The sequence below is a fragment of the Neoarius graeffei genome, chromosome 2 (assembly GCF_027579695.1).
Source record: "Neoarius graeffei isolate fNeoGra1 chromosome 2, fNeoGra1.pri, whole genome shotgun sequence".
Lineage (NCBI taxonomy): Eukaryota > Metazoa > Chordata > Actinopteri > Siluriformes > Ariidae > Neoarius > Neoarius graeffei.
In genome coordinates this window covers 43,511,491-43,534,063 of record NC_083570.1, presented here as the reverse complement: position 1 = coordinate 43,534,063, position 22,573 = coordinate 43,511,491, and the positions used below count along the sequence as shown (strand labels likewise).

The 22,573-nt window shown below is 42.7% G+C and overlaps 1 protein-coding gene across 8 annotated transcripts in view; it reads right to left on the bottom strand.

Annotated features, from left to right (window-relative positions):
- The window catches only part of LOC132881614 (tyrosine-protein phosphatase non-receptor type 12-like), a 167,208-nt gene that overhangs the window by 6,483 nt on the left and 138,152 nt on the right, over positions 1 to 22,573 (bottom strand). For 2 of the 8 annotated variants that reach the window (XM_060914276.1, XM_060914277.1), the window contains 4 exons: positions 11,605 to 11,676; positions 7,325 to 7,389; positions 7,211 to 7,244; positions 1,409 to 1,498 (listed from right to left, as the gene is read on the bottom strand). In XM_060914276.1, coding sequence (XP_060770259.1) covers positions 1,409 to 1,498; positions 7,211 to 7,244; positions 7,325 to 7,389; positions 11,605 to 11,676 — 261 coding nt within the window. Of the gene's footprint in view, positions 1 to 1,408; positions 1,499 to 7,210; positions 7,245 to 7,324; positions 7,390 to 8,924; positions 8,980 to 11,604; positions 11,677 to 22,573 lie in introns of those variants that run through there. The other 6 variants (XR_009654062.1, XR_009654063.1, XM_060914279.1 and 3 more) reach the window with 6 other exon arrangements.

The following is a 22,573-nucleotide window of genomic DNA, read 5'->3' as shown; positions in this document are numbered from 1 at the left end:
AAGCCTGCATCTCTGATGGTATGGGGTTGCATTAGTCAGTGTGGCATGGGCAGCTTACACATCTGCAGGGGTGATAGCGTTCCGGCGCCGCGCCGGATTTCCGGCGTACCATGGCTGGGGAAAAAAAAAAAAAATCTAGTTCGCCCATTGTCCTGTGTCATTCTGAGATGCGCAGATAGACAGTAAAGGGAATTCGCATGATATGGAACTAGTGGGGAAAAAAGTGCCGTCACGGCACGAATTAGACCCTCCAAGGTGGTCCTTCCCAAAGAGACGTCGTCTCAAGACCTTGCATTTTCCAACATGACAATGCCAAACCACATACTGCATCAATTACAGCATCATGGCTGTGTAGAAGAAGGGTCCGGGTACTGAACTGGCCAGCCTGCAGTCCAGATCTTTCACCCATACAAAACATTTGGCGCATCATAAAACGGAAGATACAACAAAATAGACCTAAGACAGTTGAGCAACTAGAATCCTACATTAGACAAGAATTGGTTAACATTCCTATCCCTAAACTTGAGCAACTTGTCTCCTCAGTCCCCAGACTGTTGTAAAGAGAAAAGGGGATGTCTCACAGTGGTAAACATGTAGCCTGGGCCCGCCCATCCTAAGCGTGACACAGCACGAGGGCCTGTTGCGAGCTTTCGGAGAGCTTTGTCGCATTAGCCAGACTAGTAAACATGGCCTTGTCCCAACTTTGAGATGTGTTGTTGTCATGAAATTTAAAATCACCTAATTTTTCTCTTTAAATGATACATTTTCTCAGTTTAAACATTTGATATGTCATCTATGTTCTATTCTGAATAAAATATGGAATTTTGAAACTTCCACATCATTGCATTCTGTTTTTATTTACAATTTGTACTTTGTCCCAACTTTTTGGGAATCGGGGTTGTAGTTTCCCCAACTTTGGAAAGCAAATTTCTCTTCCACTAGCTCATCCTCCATCACTGTTTGACCTGCTGTGCATTCAGGTCATCGTAAGATAGCCTATCTAGGACAAAATTCAAATCGCATTCAGGTAATGAGGCGATACTTGGATTAGTAACTGCAACATAATTACCGTTTTAGAAATTGTAATCCATTACGTTACTCATCGCAGAAAGTATTCAAATTACAGTCACACATGACTGCCCAACACTGACTAAGTAAAATAATGAGAGAATAAACACACCTGACCATGGAACAGCTGATTGTCCAAATACTTTTAATTTAAAAAAAGGGACCACACATAAAAAGTGCTGTAATTCCTACACTCTTCACCCGAGCTGCACGTAAATACCCTGAATAATTGTTGGTAGGGAGTGCTGTCAAATGTGTCACTTTAAAAGCTCCCCTATGCATTCAGTTGGTTCTCGTCACCAACTTACAGCTCACACGTGAACGCATCAGACCCACTCACCCATCTGGGAAATGGTCTCGGATTCCGTTCTTGCATCTGCTTTGTTGATGGTCCCTGTGTCAGAGTGCTTTCCATTCTCCTGCCCTCTTTCTAATAAAGTGAGTGATACAGAAACCATTCAAAAACGATTACAGAATCACAACAGTGGGGTTATTTTTATACCAACATTATTAGCTACAGACGTGGACAAATTTGTTGGTACCCTTCCAGCTCATTGAAACAATGCTTTATTCCTTCTGAAAATAAAAATAAAAGCAATTTTATCATGTATACTTGCAAGCCTTTGGTATGTCAGAGTAAAGCCAAAAAACAAACAAACAAGAGTGCTCGGAGAGCACAATATCCCCTACTGGCAATGATGCCATAACTCTGGTAAAATGCGACAGAATTGAACAAAATTGCAATATGCGTATTACCGACATATAACAAGGAATCCTCTGAAGTTTTGTGAAATTCTTCCACAAATTGAGAGAGTTGATTTCAGAAGGTGAGTACCCTTCACAGGACGGACAGACATTGCCACGACATAATCCCTCTTCGGGCCTTCCGGCCAGCGGGGGATAAAATTTGTGAGGGAAGTTGATTTCAGAAAGCAAGCACACCTTGATGAAATTGCCAAAGTACAAGTTTGTTAATAATGAAGGGCATAACTCTGGTAAAATTTGCCCAAATTAAACAAAATTTCAATACGCATATAACTGTCATATACCAAAGCCTTTTGCCAAGTTTGGTGAAATTCCTTCACAAATTGTGAGAGGAGTTGATTTCAGAAGAACGTACACCCTCATGAAATTGTCAAAGTACAAGTTATTTAATCAAGGATCAAAACTCAAATTGAATCACAATATTCACAATATATGCGTATTACCGTCATATAACAAGGCCTTTTGCCAAGCTTCAAGAAATTCGTCCAAAAATTGAGAGAGGAGTTGACGTCAGAAGGCAAGCACACCTTCATGAACTTGTCAAATTATAATTTTATTAATCAAGGGCTGTAACTCTAGTAAAATGTGGCCCAATTGAACGAAATTACAATATGCGTATTACCAACAAAGAATCCTACCAAGTTTTGTGAAATTCCTCCAAAAATTGAGAGAGGAATTGATTTCAGAAGGTGAGCACCCTTCCTGGGACGGACGGACAGACGGACGGATGGACGGACATCACCACGACATAATCCCCTTTCGGGCCTTTTGACCAGTGGTGGATTTAAAAAAAAAAAAAAAAAAAAATCTCATTTGTTGATTTTACAAAGATATTCCAAAAAAGCCTGGACAGATTTGTTGGTGCCCCAAGAAAAGATTATAAATAATTGGATTACAATTATTTGAACCTTGTTTCAAATAATTGTTGAACCTTAGTTAGTATCACAGGTGTCTTCAATCTTGTAACCAGTCATTCAGTCTATTTAAAACGGAGAAAAGTTGTCACTCTGCCATTTGGTATTGTCATGCGCACCACACTGAACATGGACCAGAGAAAGCAAAGGAAAGAGTTGTTTAAGGAGATCCGAAAGAAAATTATAGACCAGCATGTTCAAGGCAAAGGCTATAAGACCATCTCCAAGCAGCTTGATGTTCCTGTGACGACAGTTGCATGCATTAAGAAGTTTAAGTCCCATGGGACTGTAGCCAACCTTCCTGGACGTGACCACAAGAGGAAGCTCAACCACAGACTGAACAGAAGGATCATGCCAATGGTAGACAAAGAACCAAGGACAACTTCCAAAGAGATAAAAGTTGAACTCCAACGTCAAGGTACATCCATGTCTGATTGCACCATCGGTCACTTTTTGAGCAACAGTGGGCTCAATGGAAGAAAACCCAAGAGGACTCCATTGTTGAAAGAAAAGGGAAAAAGCCAGACTGGAATTTACTAAAATGCATATTGACAAGCCACAATGCTTCTGGGAACATGTTGTTTGGACAGATGAGACAAAACTCAAGCTTACTGGCAAGTCCCATCAACTCTATGTCCACAGAAGAAACCAGAGTCATCAGGAGACGACATATCCCCCTGGCCCCCCACATGAAACCCCACTCCAAATTCTCCCAAGTTGACTTGGTTGCCACGGAAATACAGAAAAAATAAAAATCACAGAAATCCCAACATGTCAAAAGGCACAACTCCTCTAACCACTTAACATAACTGAAGTTTCATGAAAAAAAAAAATTCAGAATAGTTTGAGAGTTATGCTTCAGAAACTAAAATGTTTACAGATGGACAGCCAGACGGAGCCATAGTTATATCTCCCTGCATTATATGCCAGGGGGATAAAAATCAAGCTTTCAAAGAAAGGAACACTCTGTACCTACTGTGAAACATGGAGGAGGCTTGGTTATGATTTGGGGCTGCTTTGCTGTGGCACGGGGTGCCTTGAATCTGTGCAGGGCTCAATGAAATCAAGACCATCAAGGCATTCTGGAGTGAAACATGCTACCCAGGGTCAGGGGTCCTCCAGCAGGATAAAGACCCAAAACACACAGCTAAAAGCACCCAAAAATGACAAAGAACAAAAACACTGGACTATTCTGAAGTGGCCTTCTATGAGCACTGATCTGAATTCTGTTGAACGTCTTTGGAAAGAGCTGAAACATGCAGTGTGGAGAAGGCCCCCTTCAAACCTGAGACAACCGCAGCAGTTTGCTCAGGAAGAGTGGGCCAAACTACCTGCTGACAGATGCGGAAGTCTCACTGAGCGCTCCAAAGATCACTGGTTAGCAGTGATTGCTGCTAAAGGTTGTGTAACAAAATACTAAGTTAAAGGAGAACTGAAGGCAAATTTTTTTATTTTCAAAATTCTATATCTCATTTTATTAAATATACAAATGCATTTTTGATAGCCATTTTGTTGCTGCTATAGCAAGTTCTGAGTGTTTGAAATATGCTCTGTAATACATCAGTCCATATGTCAAAGCAATGGCCGTAAACGAGATTCGTTCAGACCTGTGCGAGACATCGTAGGACGGAAGTAAAACATACAGTGGAAATCAAAAGTGACGAACCCTGTGTCCGAAATCGCTCATTCATTCACTCCTCCCTACTCACTATATAGGGAATTACTGTATTGAGGACTATATAGTGAGCTCATTGGTAAAATGGGAAGGGGAAAAAAACGCTTTCGGACACTAGTCCGTCGCGCTGGTATTTACGTCATTACTGTTGCACAATTAAAACGTGCCAGATCAGTCAGCTGGTGGGTTTTCAAAATAATAAACACACGCATGCATTTTTGTGATAAATCCATATTATACTGAGTGCATTTCCCACATTAATCAATACAAAGTCCCTGCATCTTTCAGTTCTTTTAAATCAAGGCTGAATACTTTCTTCTTTGCCGCTGCCTTTTATTAAATCAAATTTGAGACTTTTAATTTGATTTCTTTCAGCGCGACCGCAATGCATGATGGGATATATTGCTTTGGTTAGTGACCATCCGTTGTACACTACTTTTCGTGATGCATTGTAGGATTTTAAATAATCCTCATTAAGGTTTCGGACAGCGCTACAAAATGGCGTCCCCACTATATAGTGCCCTGTATAGTGACTAGGGAGCGATTTCGGACACGGGGCAACATCTGCTAACATTGTCAAAAGACGCGCGCGCCCTCTTTCGAACGCTGACGTAATCAAGCCGGAAGTTTTGTTTGTTTTGATAGCACTCAGGAAAGTTTGAAAAAAGTAGGCAGTAATCGTCATTTAAACTTGTTTTTGTGCAATACTTCGTTTGGAAAATAATTTTCAAAATGGCGGTACTGACACCTGGCTGACACTTCACGTTTCGAAGTCTCTCACAAGTCTCGTGAAGATCACGCGGATAAGTGACGCCTGCCGTGGACCGAACGAACTAAATTCAACATGGATAAAAACCGAATAGGCCGATAAGTATAATATTTAATTGCAGTTAGTTGCCAATACGAGTCACGATATAAGGTTACTAAAACCGAAAACGTAATTGAATAACACGTTAAGAAATAAAGCAAGTTTAAAAATGACTTCAGTTCTCCTTTAAGGGTCCCATCATTTTTGTCCATGCCATTTTCGTGTGTTTTGTTTTGTAAAATATTCAGCCGAATCAGAAATCAAAAGCAAAGTCTGATGTGTGCTAAACATGGAATAAACACTGATGATAAACCATTCAATTTTGTCAGTTTCAAGTTATTTCAGAGATAGTTGTGGGTTTTATTTTTTTTTTTCCCCCTCCATGGAAGGATACCAACAAATTTGTCCACATCTGTATATATGACCCTCCATTACAAAACAAGTCACAAGTCACGATTTTGAGATAACTGGAGAAACATTTCGTTGGCCGAAACAGTCGAATTTTCGATTTTGGCATAATATCCAAGTATAATGTTGACACTTTCATGTTCTGAATATATTTTGCAGAAATTCATACCTTAAGATCTTTAAATCATGCTTTTATTGAGAGCAAAAAACCACCCTTTAGACTTCGTACCAGTGATCACATTTCTGAGAAGAACCCTTCGTGTTTGGTATTGAAATACTGCAGAGATTTCCCACTCACTAGAGTCAGTATTCGTTTTGACAATTTCAACGAGTAGCCAATAAAAAGGTATAAAACAAACTCATTTTTGTGTAACCGATATTTGTATTACAGGATTAAATCTCCTTGTTGCTCTGCACCGGGTGCGCTGCCCATTTCCTATATGGTAGGAGAATTCGCGAAGCTCAAACTTTATTCACAACCATCGTTAAAAGTTGAGCGACTTGGTTGCGGATTTCTTCTTCTTTATACTAATTTTGTGCAAGAGAATGCACATTCACCTGTTCATACGTCGTGTTCAGGAACAAACTAACGTCAATGGCGCTAAAATGCCTGGAGAGAACGTCCCTAGGATTGTCCGCTTTGCTTATATGGACTTCTCGTGCAGTGGGATAGAATGCACTGCTATGTGTTCCATATGTAGAAGAACTATCGAGGAGACGACAGGGACGACCTCGAACTTCAATCGTCATTTGGCGAGACTCCACCCAGAGAAGGAACTGACACGTTATGTTCATTGCTCTGTTGATAGTGGGCAGGGCTTGCTGAGCGATGAACAAGCTTTTTATCTGTAGCCTATTAACTAAAATGGGGCAGTCGAGCAGTAACGTTAGTCCAACACAGTAGCAGAAACGCTTTCACATAAAGGCAGCAACAGCCACCGTCACATGGTGCTGGACTCGGACTCTAGGTTTAGTGGCTCGACCACAACAGATTATTGATGTAATGGATGTATTGGATTTTGGGGAAACATAAAATCAGCTTTTTTATTAAATAAAATTTTAATCAATGTTTTGGTCAAGAAAATACATTTTTGTCAAGTTTATCACATTTTGGAACCAAACTCCATCCATTATCTCTAGCCGCTTTATCCTGTTCTACAGGGTCGCAGGCAAGCTGGAGCCTATCCCAGCTGACTACGGGCGAAAGGCGGGGTACACCCTGGACAAGTCGCCAGGTCATCACAGGGCTGACACATAGACACAGACAACCATTCACACTCACATTCACACCTACGGTCAATTTAGAGTCACCAGTTAACCTAACCTGCATGTCTTTGGACTGTGGGGGAAACCGGAGCACCCGGAGGAAACCCACGCGGACACGGGGAGAACATGCAAACTCCACACAGAAAGGCCCTCGCCGGCCACGGGGCTCAAACCCAGGACCTTCTTGCTGTGTGGCGACAGCGCTAACCACTACACCACCGTGCCGCCACAACCAAACTCTTCAAATAATAAATCACACCCCAGTCAGAGTGGAAGTGTATGTGTATGCTATAACATTATACATACCTGACTGATGCTTTGTTGGTGTGTTCGGTGCTCTCTGTAAGGTTAAAACATAGGAACGTTTTATTTTGTTACGTTCAATAAAGAAAATAATCGATGGTATATTTTTGGGCTTACCTGGAAGGAGGTGTCTCCTAATGCTCCTGTACATTCATTCAACTCCAACTGCACATCCACTGGGTCTGGAGTCAGAGGGGAGAGCGACAGACAACAGAGGCAGGACAAGACGAGAAAATCAGACAGTGAACGATGTGTATTGTTTTTATAAACCATTACTGACTGGAGTCCTGATTAGAGCTCGGAACTATTCGAGGCTCCATGACGAAGCCTACAGCAGAGGGTTTCTCCTTCACATGAGGTTCCAACTACAACCTCTAAGGAGCTAAGAAACCCTTAAGAAGCTCTCTTTACTAGGAGGGCATGGTAAATATTATAGCAAAGCTTTTATCTGAATAATGGAAATTAAGCTCAAGTTATTTACTGTGAATATAATTAACTTTAAATGGTAATCACGAAGACCAGAATTTAAAAAAAAATAATAAAATAAAAATAAAAAAGGGTTCATGCCATCATGGAAAAAAAGTCACTGTTGTCTTGGATATAATCTTAAAGTCCTTTCTATATTTCATCAGGGAAAAGCTTTCATGACACAACATAACAGTATGTGAAATACTTAACAGCAAATACAGCCACCTTTTAAATCTCATTGTTTTCATGAATTATGGAATTTGGTCCTCTGCCGTAAACAAAAAAACAGCTAATTTCTAAACAGTCGTGAGAGAAACGGTTTAGTACAGCAGTATACGGGTTAGAACTTTAGCCCAAGCATCAGTGACTGAGGATAATTATCTACTGCTGTTAAAGTGTTATAGGAATAACAAACACTTTGGGCTCATCAACGTGACTAACAGTTCCTGAGTGCCAGGTGAAAGAATAAAACCCCTCGGATACCCCTCTGTAACCTCAGAGCGATGTGTTTCTGCAACAGAGACGCTTCTACTCATCGACGAGGCTGACAGTTACTCTCTGGCCTGCTATCATGAGTCGAAACAACTTCGCTACTGGGTAATCATGCAAATTCCACCAACAAGGTGAAACCACTAGCTTCAGCTTTCACCAGCAATAAGAACAAACACACACACTAGGTAAATGGCTAAAATTCCTTTGACAAAACAATACCAGACTCTTTCATGTCATTCCAGGCGTTTAGCAGACGCTCTTATCCAGAGCAACGTACAACATACCCAGAGCAGCCTGGGGAGCAGGTGGGGGTTAGGTGCCTTGCTCAAGGGCACTTCAGCCATTCCTGCTGGTCCAGAGAATCAAACCTGCGACCTTTTGGCCCCAAAGCTGCTTCTCTAACTTTTAAGCCATGGTTTCTTTCACTCCCTTTATTTCTTTACACTCTCTCTCTCGGCTTTATACGTGTTGGGACGTGATCTTGTTTGATATATCTGAGCTGGCATAGGACGTGTACACACATTTTCTACCAACTCCAGCTGGACTATCAGGGCATCTCCAAGCAGCTCAGACAGGACCACCACATTAACCCCACTGACGACATCAAAACTCAAACCTATGGCTCAGTAAGAGTCTTGACTGTATTCCAGAAAGCTGAGGTTTATGCCGTCAAAACACAATAATAATAATAATAATAATAATAATAATAATAATAGAGGTACTGCGCCAAGGGCACAGTGGTATCCCATTTCCACACCTGAGGCCTTCGGACAAAGGTCAAGGTCACAGAACTGAGGTCACTTGTCTGGAATCTGATGACAAAGGGAAAAGGATACAACACTTCCATGGTTAATAATATTAACCAAGTTCCTAACTTTCACCAACTTCTTGATGCAGGCCAGTGAAAAATATGCAGATCATTGATCTGACCTTTTTGTCAAGGTCACACCAGGGCAAAACCAATGCTCCCAAATGAAAGCCCATATAGGACTTCCTATTCATGATTAATAGTAACTATGGGCCTCTCTCGCACCGTTTTCATAATACAAGCCATTGAAAATATGCAGGCCATTGATTTGACCCTTCAAGGCCACTCTAGATGCAATTTTTTGGTGCCAAAAGAAAGTCCATATACGAGTTCCTATTCATGATTAATAGTAACTATGGACTTATCTAGCACAGTTTATGAGATACAGGCCTTCCAAAATATGGGGGTCATTGATCTAACCTTTCAAGGTATATGACTTCCTATTAATAGTAGTTAATAGTAACTATAGCCTTATCTTGCGCCGTTTTCGAGATAAAGACCATTGAAAATATGTGCTGGGTTTCAGTCACGTGACTTTTCTTCGCGGTTTTACCGGAAGTGAAATAGCTGGTGGTCTAAACGGCTGCCGTAGTGCAAACAACTAGCGATAACTTATCAGAGTACGCTCGTAATCTAGAAGCCACTGCTCGGTTTAGATATATTCAGAAGATTGCCATGTGCAATGGAATCGACCCGTACAGTCTGGGGAAAGAAGGATTTGTCATACGATCTCGAAAACTACCCTTCAGTCGAGTTCCCCGACATCTCGAACTATCTGGTGTTGCAGACGTCCTTCTACACCGCAAAACAGATATAGCGTGGAAGAGTATGGAGGCTTACAACTTTTTTTTTTGTACGTGGCTGGGTAAAGGACCTCGGTATCAAGTCGCTGCCGAATGAATCCTGGATTGTTTTTGCCCGTGTAAGTATTATTTTTTTAAAAAGCTTTTCGTTCGCGTCTTTACAACGAAGCGCTGCAAGTTGAAATGAAAAACAACGTTTCACTTGATTCTCACTTGTGTCGGCTCTTATCTCTCAGGTAAATCATTCACAAAGATCATCAGAAACCCCTTTAAAGACCTGGATCTTAGTTAAACAAGACGGAGAAGTGATCACGGCGCATTGTAACTGTACGGCTGGGAAATAATTTTGTCGCGACCTTCATGCATATGGACTTTGTGAGGAGGAAACAAAGAAACCGCTGGGGACTTTAGCGGTTCATGACTAAAAAAAAGTACCGTAAAATAACGACACATAGCAAGAAAAGTACTTGGAGAACACTAAGGACATACAGTAGCTGAGAGGGAAATACAAACCTTTCACCAAGTGATCACTGCAAACTCGAGCGTGCTTCTACTCGACTCCCTTCGATTTCAGTGAGAGGTTCAAAAGCCACCTTTCTCCACGTCTTTTTGTGAAATCCTGTGTTTGTTCCCCCCCTTTTTTTTTTTTTATTAGTTCACAGGGAACCCTGAAGAAACTTATCAGTTTCACGGTTTGACTGATTCGAACAACCTAAAACAACGCAAGCGTAAGGCATTTTTCATGCGAGCAATGCGCCTTCTCCATACAAACGCTTTGTCAGCTGAGCTTTGGTAGACCACCAGCTAAAGTTCTGAATAACTAATGAGGCGGATGTGACGTCACGTGAAACCCAGCAATATTGAGCTAGGTCAAAACTATGAATATTCATTAAAACATGTTTGTCTATGACAAAGGAGCAAGGCTAGCTCAAAGATCATGGAAAACAGACAAAACTCTGACTTTTTGCTTTCGAGTCACCTAATTGACGAGTTCAAGGTCTGGTAACTCAGTGAAAATGGGTCAAAGCGCTTAATTAATGAATTATTTCGAAGCCCCCCCGAATAGGTTCTCGGCACCCAATTTGGTGAAAATTCATGAAAAAAAAAAAATAGAGGGCGGAGTAACGATTTAATGCAGAAGTGACCTTTGACCTAATTCTGTCAAAGGGTCAAGGGTCAGAGGTCAAATGAGCGCAGAAAAGTATTAAGGTATGAGGGCTGTGGAAGATGGCATGAAAGAATTTTGTCTAGCTTGTCCTGGTACTGTACCAGGTGGTCCCATTTATGGCCATTCCTGAAAGTTTTATGGAAGTCACAGATGGTCACGACCTACATGCACACCAAGTTTCATCCAGATATCTTGAAAGCGGAGCGAGAAATGACCCTTGCCTAATTACTCCTACGACCATGTGTACACTAAACCGAAGCAATTTCAAGATCCCATTTCCGCTCAAGTGGAAATGGGATAATAATCCAAAAACGATCTGTCCTGGTATACGTGGGGGGAAAAAAAAAAAAAAAAAAACCTGAACAATTGGAATTTCGATATGAATAAGCAGGATAAAATTCAAATCATTCAACTCACGACTAATTATCACCAAAAGTCGTATAGTTCAAAGTAATATTTGAAGTTAGCACATGTTTATGAATGCTTTTCACAGAAAAGTAAATGGGAAAAACACACTAATTTATAAAAGTCTTGAATATTTACCCCACTTCCTGCCCTTTAAGCCCTGACATGAACACAAACATGAGTTAAAATGGATCCATGGCTGCTTCTGATGCCCTTGTGTGGCCGGACAGCGAAGCAGATGGCTGGGACGCACCTGTGGCCAAAAAGAAGGACTCAAGGGTTCTTTCAGGAAGAGGGGGAGGCGAGTCTTCACTCTCGTCACTGTCTGGAGCACACAAGATCACGGTTACCGAGAGCTCTCACACACACACACTCACTCAGACACACCTTAGAGTGCTTTGCGATAGGAAGAGGAGCCCGCAGAACCACACACAGCCCAGCCACCGAGCCAAATGGTCCCGAGTCAAAGCACAGCTGCCTCAAAATCAACTTGTATTAAAAAAAACAAAAAAAAACAAAAACCCAGTTCCATCCTCAGAGTTCGGCTCAGACATGAAACGTCTGTATCCCTGGAAATACACTGCCTGAAGACTTGTTTGAAAGGAATGATCACAAATCTGGATGTAACGGTTTGTGAATCCTGTACTAACAGAAATCCATACAATTAATACACAGCCCTAGTCAAAAGTTTGGACACACCTTCTAATTCGATGTTTTTTCTTTATGGCTATTAATTAAAAGTCACTTCTTCATGTCTCAAAGTAATGATGGATATCGTTTCTCTTTACTTAGTTGAGTTTACTTCTTGACATATGGATTACGGCCATTTTATTCTTGACTATTTGACCTCAAACACATTAAGGCGGCAAGAAATTGCACTAATTAACTTTTGACGAGATGCACCTCAACCGAAAAGCATTCCAGTTGACGACCTCATGAAGCTGGTTAAGACAATGCGGATAGTGTACAAAGTGTCAAGGGAAACGCTGCCTACTTTGAAGCATCTGAAATATGAAGCACGTTTTACTTAAAGGAGAACTGAAGTCATTTTTAAACTTGCTTTATTTCTTAATTAACGTGTGATTCAATTACGTTTTCGGTTTTAGTAGCCTTATATCGTGACTCATATTGGCAACTAACTGCAATTAAATATCGTACTTAATCGGCCTATTCGGTTTTTAGCCATGATGAATTTAGTTCGTTTGGTCCACGGCAGGCGTCGCTTATCCGCGCGATCTTCACGAGACTTGTGTGAGACTTCGAAACGTGAAGTGTCAGCCAGGTGTCAGTGCCGCCATTTTGAAAATTATTTTCCAAACGAAGTATTGCACAAAAACGAGTTTAAATGACGATTACTGCCTACTTTTTTTTTCCAAACTTTCCTGATTGCTATCGAAACAAACAACTTCCGGCTTGATTGTGTCAGTGTTCGAAAGAGGGTGTGCGCGTCTTTTGACAATGTTAGCAGATGTTGGCCACTTTGATTTCCGCTGTACGTTTTGCTTCCGTCCTACGATGTCTCGCACAGGTCTCAACGAATCTCGTTTACAGCCATCGCTTTGCCATATGGACTGATGTATTACAGAGCATGTTTCAAAACACTCATAACTTGCTGTAGCAGCGACAAAATAGCGATCAAAAATGCATTCCGATATTTAATAAAATGAGATTAATAGAATTTTGATTATAATTAAAAAAAGAATTTGCGGGGCGGTACGGTGGTGTAGTGGTTAGCGATGTCGCCTCACAGCAAGAAGGTCTGGGTTCGAGCCCCGTGGCCGGCGAGGGCCTTTCTGTGCGGAGTTTGCATGTTCTCCCCGTGTCCGCGTGGGTTTCCTCCGGGTGCTCCGGTTTCCCCCATAGTCCAAAGACATGCAGGTTAGGTTAACTGGTGACTCTAAATTGAGCGTAGGTGTGAATGTGAGTGTGAATGGTTGTCTGTATCTATGTGTCAGCCCTGTGATGACCTGGCGACTTGTCCAGGGTGTACCCCGCCTCTCGCCCGTAGTCAGCTGGGATAGGCTCCAGCTTGCCTGCGACACAAATCTCCGTATGTCACTCATGAGGAAATGGATGAATTGTTTTGATAAATTTGAGCACTTTTTGTTTTGAATGTGTCGATATAATAAAAAGAAAAATCACATGTTGGCTTCAAGATATGAAGTTTATCTTCTCATGTTGAAAAAGTCACATTTTTCATAGAAAATGCATCACAGCTCTGAGTGAAGTATTTAAATAATTTTGGCTGGAGTTGAGTGGTCTATCAGATATATTCCATTCAGCTAACATGATACTGAACGAGTTGAAGATGAGTTTAATATTATGCTCGCTGAATGGAATATATCTGATATACCACACACACACACAAAAAAAAAAAGACAGCCATTAAAGCCGCAAGCGGCCTCGACGGGCCCTCGCGCCAGCGGCCAAGGGGGGGCGGGGGCATGCGTACCCGCGAAATACCTTCCACAGCTTCCTCGGCAAGAGACATTACTCCCACAATGGCGACAAAGCACAGAATTGGACACATGGCAACAATAGGGTCTCGCACTGTACGGTGCTCGGGGCCTAATAATAATAGCGAAAGTGCACAAAATTTGGCGGATATGTCAGGTGAGCTATGAAGAGTTTGCGTATGAAGTTTGATGACAATTGAGTAAATAGAAGATGAGATATAGATTTTTGAAGAATAAATTTTTTGGTTTTTCCCATGTCAGTAGGTGGCGTTATGCTGTACATGAGCGATTATGAGTTGGAAAAATAAGTGTCTACAACAGCAACGTACTATCACAAGGTAGTGGTGTGAAGGAAAAGCATTATGGAATTATTTACCAAGAACCCGTTTTGGAGCAATTGCGTCGGCCAAAAACAGCGCCCCCCATGGACGAAAATTCCCAAAATTTGGTACACATGACATGGGAGGTAGTAAGAGGGTGGACGTGAAGTTTGACCAAATTTGAGGAAAGATTGGATTTTTTGCCCAAAAATAGCGCCCCCAGTGGCAAAATATCACAGAAATTGGGTAACATGTCAGAAGCCCAATGAGTGATTTGCTTGTGAAGTATGAGCAGTTTTGAGCAATTAGAAGATTTGTTATGAATTTTTAAGCATGTAAAATTTTGAATTGAAAATTGATTGACGTATAACTTCTGAACGGTTTATGCAACGTGAAACGTATTTAGTAACTTTTGTCAGCCGTGTCTGTAGATGATGGGTGTCAATTTTGGTGACATTCCTATGAACGGTCTAGGAGGAGTTGCGCCGTCTTCGTGGCCATGCATATCGCACAAAAGTGAAATTACCTCACTTCCTGTTGGGCGTGGCTAATGCATTGGCATTACATTTTTGTCCGGCGTAGTGAGATACATATGCGTACCAAATGGCATGCCACTACTACAAACTACATGGCAACCAGGCACCTTAATGCGGGAGGCCAGAATCACAACGAGTTAGGGGGCGCTATAGAGGCCCTGAGGGCCGCCTGGATCTGGGCTTCTGGTTCTCAGTAGCGGTGGCACTCTAAGAAAAAGGAGCCAAATTTCGTGCGTTGTCGACCATGGCAAGCGGCCCAATAAGGGTCTTGTAAAGAGTTTGCTTGCCAAGTTTGACAAATCAGAAGCTGCAATATCATTTCTGCCATAACCAGCACCCCCAGGGGCGAAAGTGCACAAAATTTGGCGTACATGTCAGGTGAGCTATGAAGAGTTTGCGTATTAAGTTTGATGACAATTGACTAAATAGAAGATGAGATATAGATTTTTGAAGAATAAATTTTTTGGTTTTTCCCATGTCAGTAGGTGGCGCTATGCTGTACATGAGCGATTATGAGTTGGAAAAATAAGTGTCTGCAACAGCAACGCACTATCACAAGGTAGTGGTGTGAAGGAAAAGCATTATGGAATTATTTACCAAAAACCCGTTTTGGAGCAATTGCGTCGGCCAAAAACAGCGCCCCCCATGGACGAAAATTCCCAAAATGTGGTACACATGACATGGGAGGTAGTAAGAGGGTGGCCATGAAGTTTGACCAAATTTGAGGAAAGATTGGATTTTTTGCCCAAAAATAGCGCCCCCAGTGGCGAAATATCACAGAAATTGGGTAACATATCAGAAGTCCAATGAGTGATTTGCGTGTCAAGTATGAGCAGTTTTGAGCAATCAGAAGATTTATGAATTTTTAAGAATGTAAAATTTTGCATCGAAAATTGATTGACGTATAACTTCTGAACGGTTTATCCTACGTGAAACGTATTTAGTAACTTTTGTCAGCCATGTCTGTAGATGATGTGTGTCAATTTTGGTGACATTCCTATGAACGGTCTAGGAGGAGTTGCGCCGTCTTCGTGGCCATGCATTTCGCACAAAAGTGAAATTACCTCACTTCCTGTTGGGCGTGGCTAATGCATTGGCATTACATTTTTGTCCGGCTAAGTGAGATACATAAGCGTACCAAATGGCATGCCACTACTACAAACTACATGGCACCCAGGCACCTTAATGCAGGAGGCCAAAATCACAACGACTTAGGGGGCGCTATAGAGGCCCTGAGCCCCGGCCAAGTTTGGGCTTTTGGTTCTGAGTAGCGGTGGCAATTCTCGGAACTGGTGCCAAATTTCGTGCGTTTTCGCCCATGGCAAGTGCCCCGAAAATGGCCCAACAGCGGAGAAAAATAAAGAAGAAGAAGAAGACGGAAGAAGAAGAAGAAGAAGACGGAAGAAGAATAATTAAAGCCGCAAGCGGCCTCGACGGGCCCTCGCGCCAGCGGCCAAGGGGGGCGGGGGCATGCGTCCCCGCGAAATACCTTCCACAGCCTCTTCGGCAAGAGACAGTACTCCCACAATGGCGACAAACCACAGAAATGGACACATGGCAACAATAGGGTCTCGCACTGAACGGTGCTCGGGGGGCGCTATAGAGGCCCTGAGGCCGGCCTGGATCTGGGCTTCTGGGTCTCAGTAACGGTGGCAGTCTAAGAAAAAGGAGCCAAATTTCGTGCGTTGTCGACCATGGCAAGCGCCCCAATAAGGGTCTTGTAAAGAGTTTGCTTGCCAAGTTTGACAAATCAGAAGCTGCAATATCATTTTTGCCATAACCAGCACCCCCAGGGGCGAAAGTGCACAAAATTTGGCGTATATGACAGGTGAGCTATGAAGAGTTTGCGTATGAAGTTTGATGACAATTGAGTAAATAGAAGATGAGATATAGATTTTTGAAGAATAAATTTTTTGGTTTTTCCCATGTCAGTAGGTGGCGCTATGCTGTACATGAGCGATTATGAGTTGGAAAAATAAGTGTCAACAACAGCAACGAACTTTCACAAGGTAGTGGTGTGAAGGAAAAGCACTACGGAATTATTTACCAAAAACCCGTTTTGGAGCAATTGCGTCGGCCAAAAACAGCGCCCCCCATGGACGAAAATTCCCAAAATGAGGTATAAATGACATGGGAGGCAGGAAGAGGGTGGCCGTGAAGTTTGACCAAATTTGAGGAAAGATTGGATTTTTTGCCATAACCAGCACCCCCAGGGGCGAAAGTGCACAAAATTTGGCGTATATGACAGGTGAGCTATGAAGAGTTTGCGTATGAAGTTTGATGACAATTGAGTAAATAGAAGATGAGATATAGATTTTTGAAGAATAAATTTTTTGGTTTTTCCCATGTCAGTAGGTGGCGCTATGCTGTACATGAGCGACGATGAGTTGGAAAAATAAGTGTCTACAACAGCAACGTACTATCACAAGGTAGTGGTGTGAAGGAAAAGCATTATGGAATTATTTACCAAAAACCCGTTTTGGAGCAATTGCGTCGGCCAGAAACAGCGCCCCCCATGGACGAAAATTTCCAAAACGTTGTATACATGACATGGGAGGTAGTAAGAGGGTGGCCATGAAGTTTGACCAAATTTGAGAAAAGATTGGAATTTTTGCCCAAAAATAGCGCCCCCAGTGGCGAAATATCACAGAAATTGGGTAACATGTCAGAAGCCCAATGCCTGATTTGCGTGTGAAGTATGAGCAGTTTTGAGCAATCAGAAGATTTGTTATGAATTTTTAAGCATGTAAAATTTTGCATCGAAAATTGATTGACGTCTAACTTCTGAACGGTTCATCCTACGTGAAACGTATTTAGTAACTTTTGTCAGCCATGTCTGTAGATGATGTGTATCAATTTTGGTGACATTCCTATGAACGGTCTAGGAGGAGTTGCGCCGTCCTCGTGGCCATGCATTTCGCACAAAAGTGAAATTACCTCACTTCCTGTTGGGCGTGGCTAATGCATTGGCATTACATTTTTGTCCGGCTTAGTGAGATACGTCTGCGTACCAAATGGCATGCCACAACTACAAACTACATGGCACCCAGGCACCTTAATGCGGGAGGCCAAAATCACAACGACTTAGGGGGCGCTATAGAGGCCCTGAGCCCCGGCCAAGTCTGGGCTTCTGGTTCTGAGTAGCGGTGGCAATTCTCGGAACTGGTGCCAAATTTCGTGCGTTTTCGCCCATGGCAAGCGCCCCGAAAATGGCCCAACAGCGGAGAAAAATAAAGAAGAAGAAGAAGACGGAAGAAGAAGACGGAAGAAGAAGAATAATTAAAGCCGCAAGCGGCCTCGACGGGCCCTCGCGCCAGCGGCCAAGGGGGGCGGGGGCATGCGTCCCCGCGAAATACCTTCCACAGCTTCTGTGGCAAGAGACAGTACTCCCACAATGGCGACAAAGCACAGAATTGGACACAGAGTACACGGTGCGCTGAGATGTTGTCATGGACAGAACATTTTATGCCATGGCTTCCCAACCGAATTAATGTATTTACCTCATCAGTCACCAAGCTATAGCTACATAGGATTGTCTTCTGTTAGACATCTATTAGTCTGTATGTAACGCTACAACACTTGCTCCCGACTGCCTACCCATTCCCCACAAGTCATGTGTGTTTAAGGCAACCAAAACAACATACTCCTGGTGCCTCATGATTGTAAACACCTCTCCTGCAACTGCTACAGCGCAATGAGCGCCCCCAGTGGTCCACAATTCATGTGTGTTTAAGGCAACCAAAACAACATACTCCTGGTGCCTCATGATTGTAAACACCTCTCCTGCAACTGCTACAGCGCAATGAGCGCCCCCAGTGGTGAAAGTTCACCAAATTTGGTATACATGTCAAGGGACCTATGAAGAGTTGTTTTATAAAGTTTGATCAAGTTTGACCAATCAGAAGCCGAGATATACAGCGCCCCCAGTGGCAAAAGTTCACAAAATTTGGCACATATGTCAGGTGACCTGTTAAGAGTGTGCGTATCAAGTTTGATCAAGATTGAGAAAATAGAAGATGAGATATTGATTTTTGAAGAATACATTTTTTGGTTTCTCCCATGTCAGTAGGTGGCGCTATGCTGCACATGAGCGATTATGAGTTGGAAAAATAAGTGTCTACAACAGCAACGTACTATCACAAGGTAGTGGTGTGAAGGAGAAGCATTGTGGAATTATTTACCAAAAACCTGTTTTGGAGCAATTGCGTTGGCCAAAAACAGCGCCCCCCATGGACGAAAATTCCCAAAATGTGGTGTACATGACATGGGAGGTAGTAAGAGGGTGGCCGTGAAGTTTGACCAAATTTGAGGAAAGATTGGATTTTTTGCCCAAAAATAGCACCCCCAGTGGCGAAATATCACAGAAATTGGGTAACATGTCAGATGCCCAATGAGTGATTTGCGTGTGAAGTATGAGCAGTTTTGAGCAATTTGAAGATATGTTATGAATTTTTAAGCATGTAAAATTTTGCATTGAAAATTGATTGACGTATAACTTCTGAACGGTTTATTCTACGTGAAATGTATTTAGGAACTTTTGTCAGCCCTGTCTGTCGATGATGTGTATCAATTTTGGTGACATTCCTATGAACGGTCTAGGAGGAGTTGCGCCGTCTTCGTGGCCATGCATTTCGCACAAAAGTGAAATTACCTCACTTCCTGTTGGGCGTGGCTAATGCATTGGCATTACATTTTTGTCCGGCTTACTGAGATACATATGCGTACCAAATGGCATGCCACTACTACAATCTACATGGCAACCAGGCACCTTAATGCGGGAGGCCAAAAATCACAATGAGTTAGGGGGCGCTATAGAGGCCCTGAGGCCCGCCTGGATCTGGGCTTCTGGTCCTCAGTAGCGGTGGGAGTCTAAGAAAAAGGAGCCAAATTTCGTGCGATGTCGACCATGGCAAGCGCCCCAAAAAGGGTCTTGTAAAGAGTTTGCTTGCCAAGTTTGACAAATCAGAAGCTGCAATATCATTTCTGCCATAACCAGCACCCCCAGGGGCGGAAGTGCACAAAATTTGGCGTACATGTCAGGTGAGCTATGAAGAGTTTGCGTATGAAGTTTGATGACAATTGAGTAAACAGAAGATGAGATATAGATTTTTGAAGAATAAATTTTTTGGTTTTTCCCATGTCAGTAGGTGGCGCTATGCTGTACATGAGTGATTATGAGATGGAAAAATAAGTGACCACAACAGCAACGCACTATCACAAGGTAGTGGTGTGAAGGAAAAGCATTATGGAATAATTTACCAAAAACCCGTTTTGGAGAAATTGCGTCGGCCAAAAACAGCGCCCCCCATGGACGAAAATTCCCAAAATGTGGTATACATGACATGGGAGGTAGTAAGAGGGTGGCCGTGAAGTTTGACCAAATTTGAGGAAAGATTGGATTTTTTGCCCAAAAATAGCGCCCCCAGTGGCGAAATATCACAGAAATTGGGTAACATGTCAGAAGCCCAATGAGTGATTAGGGTGTGAAGTATGAGCAGTGTTGAGCAATTAGAAGATTTGTTATGAATTTTTTAGCATGTAAAATTTTGAAGTGAAAATTGATTGACGTATAACTTCTGAACGGTTTATCCTACGTGAAACGTATTTAGTAACTTTTGTCAGCCATGTCTGTAGATGATGTGTATAAATTTTGGTGACATTCCTATGAACGGTCTAGGAGGAGTTGCGCCGTCTTCGTGGCCATGCATTTCACACAAAAGTGAAATTACCTCACTTCCTGTTGGGCGTGGCTAATGCATTGGCATTACATTTTTGTCCGGCTTAGCGAGATACATATGCATACCAAATGGCATGCCACTACTACAAACTACATGGCAACCAGGCACCTTAATGCGGGAGGCCAAAATCACAACGACTTAGGGGGCGCTATAGAGGCCCTGAGCCCCGGCCAAGTGTGGGCTTTTGGGTCTGAGTAGCGGTGGCAATTCTCGGAAGTGGCGCCAAATTTCGCGCGTTTTCGCCCATGGCAAGCGCCCCGAAAATGGCCCAACAGCGGAGAAAAATAAAGAAGAATAATAATAGTGAACTCTTACAAGAACAATAGGGCCTTCGCCCTATAGGGCTCGGGCCCTAATAATAGTGAACTCTTACAAGAACAATAGGGCCTTCGCCCATAGGGCTCGGGCCCTAATAATAGTGAACTCTTACAAGAACAATAGGGCCTTCGCCCTATAGGGCTCGGGCCCTAAATATTATTAGGGCCCGAGCCCTATGGGCGAAGGCCCTATTGTTCTTGTAAGAGTTCACTATTATTAGGGCCCGAGCCCTATAGGGCGAAGGCCCTATTGTTCTTGTAAGAGTTCACTATTATTAGGGCCCGAGCCCTATGGGCGAAGGCCCTATTGTTCTTGTAAGAGTTCACTATTATTATTCTTCCGTCTTCTTCTTCCGTCTTCTTCTTCTTCTTTATTTTTCTCCGCTGTTGGGCCATTTTCGGGGCGCTTGCCATGGGCAAAAACGCACGAAATTTGGTACCAGTTCCGAGAATTGCCACCGCTACTCAGAACCAGAAGCCCAAACTTGGCCGGGGCTCAGGGCCTCTATAGCGCCCCCTAAGTCGTTGTGATTTTGGCCTCCCGCATTAAGGTGCCTGGGTGCCATGTAGTTTGTAGTAGTGGCATGCCATTTGGTACGCATATGTATCTCACTAAGCCGGACAAAAATGTAATGCCAATGCATTAGCCACGCCCAACAGGAAGTGAGGTAATTTCACTTTTGTGCGAAATGCATGGCCACGAACACGGCGCAACTCCTCCTAGACCGTTCATAGGAATGTCACCAAAATTGATCCACATCATCTACAGACATGGCTGACAAAAGTTACTAAATACGTTTCACGTAGGATAAACCGTTCAGAAGTTATACGTCAATCAATTTTCGATGCAAAATTTTACATGCTTAAAAATTCATAACAAATCTTCTGAATGCTCAAAACTGCTCATACTTCACATGCAAATCAGTCATTGGGCTTCTGACATGTTACCCAATTTCTGTGATATTTCGCCACTGGGGGCGCTATTTTTGGGCAAAAAATCCAATCTTTCCTCAAATTTGGTCAAACTTCACAGCCACCCTCTTACTACCTCCCATGTCATGTCTACCACATTTTGGGAATTTTCGTCCATGGGGGGCGCTGTTTCTGGCCGACGCAATTGCTCCAAAACGGGTTTTTGGTAAATAATTCCATAATGCTTTTCCTTCACACCACTACCTTGTGATTGTATGTTGCTGTTCTAGACACTTATTTTTCCAACTCATTGTCGCTCATGTACAGCATAGCGCCACCTACTGACATGGGAAAAACCAGAAAATTTATTCTTCAAAAATCTATATCTCATCTTCTATTTACTCAATTGTCATCAAACTTCATACGCAAACTCTTCATAGCTCACCTGACATGTACGCCAAATTTTGTGCACTTTCGCCCCTGGGGGTGCTGGTGATGGCAGAAATGATATTGCAGCTTCTGATTTGTCAAACTTTTCAGGCAAACTCTTTACAAGACCCTTATTGGGGCGCTTGCCATGGTCGACAACGCACGAAATTTTGCTCCTTTTTCTTAGACTGCCACCGCTACTGAGAACCAGAAGCCCAGATCCAGGCGGGCCTCAGGGCCTCTTTAGCGCCCCCTAACTCGTTGTGATTTTGGCCTCCCGCATAACGGTGCCTGGTTGCCATGTAGTTTGTAGTAGTGGCATGCCATTTGGTACGCATATGTATCTCACTAAGCCGGACAAAAATGTAATGCCAATCCATTATCCACGCCCAAGAGGAAGTGGGGTAATTTCACTTTTGTGCGAAATGCATGGCCACGAAGACGGCGCAACTCCTCCTAGACCGTTCATTGGAATGTCACCAAAATTGATAAACATCATCTACAGACATGGCTG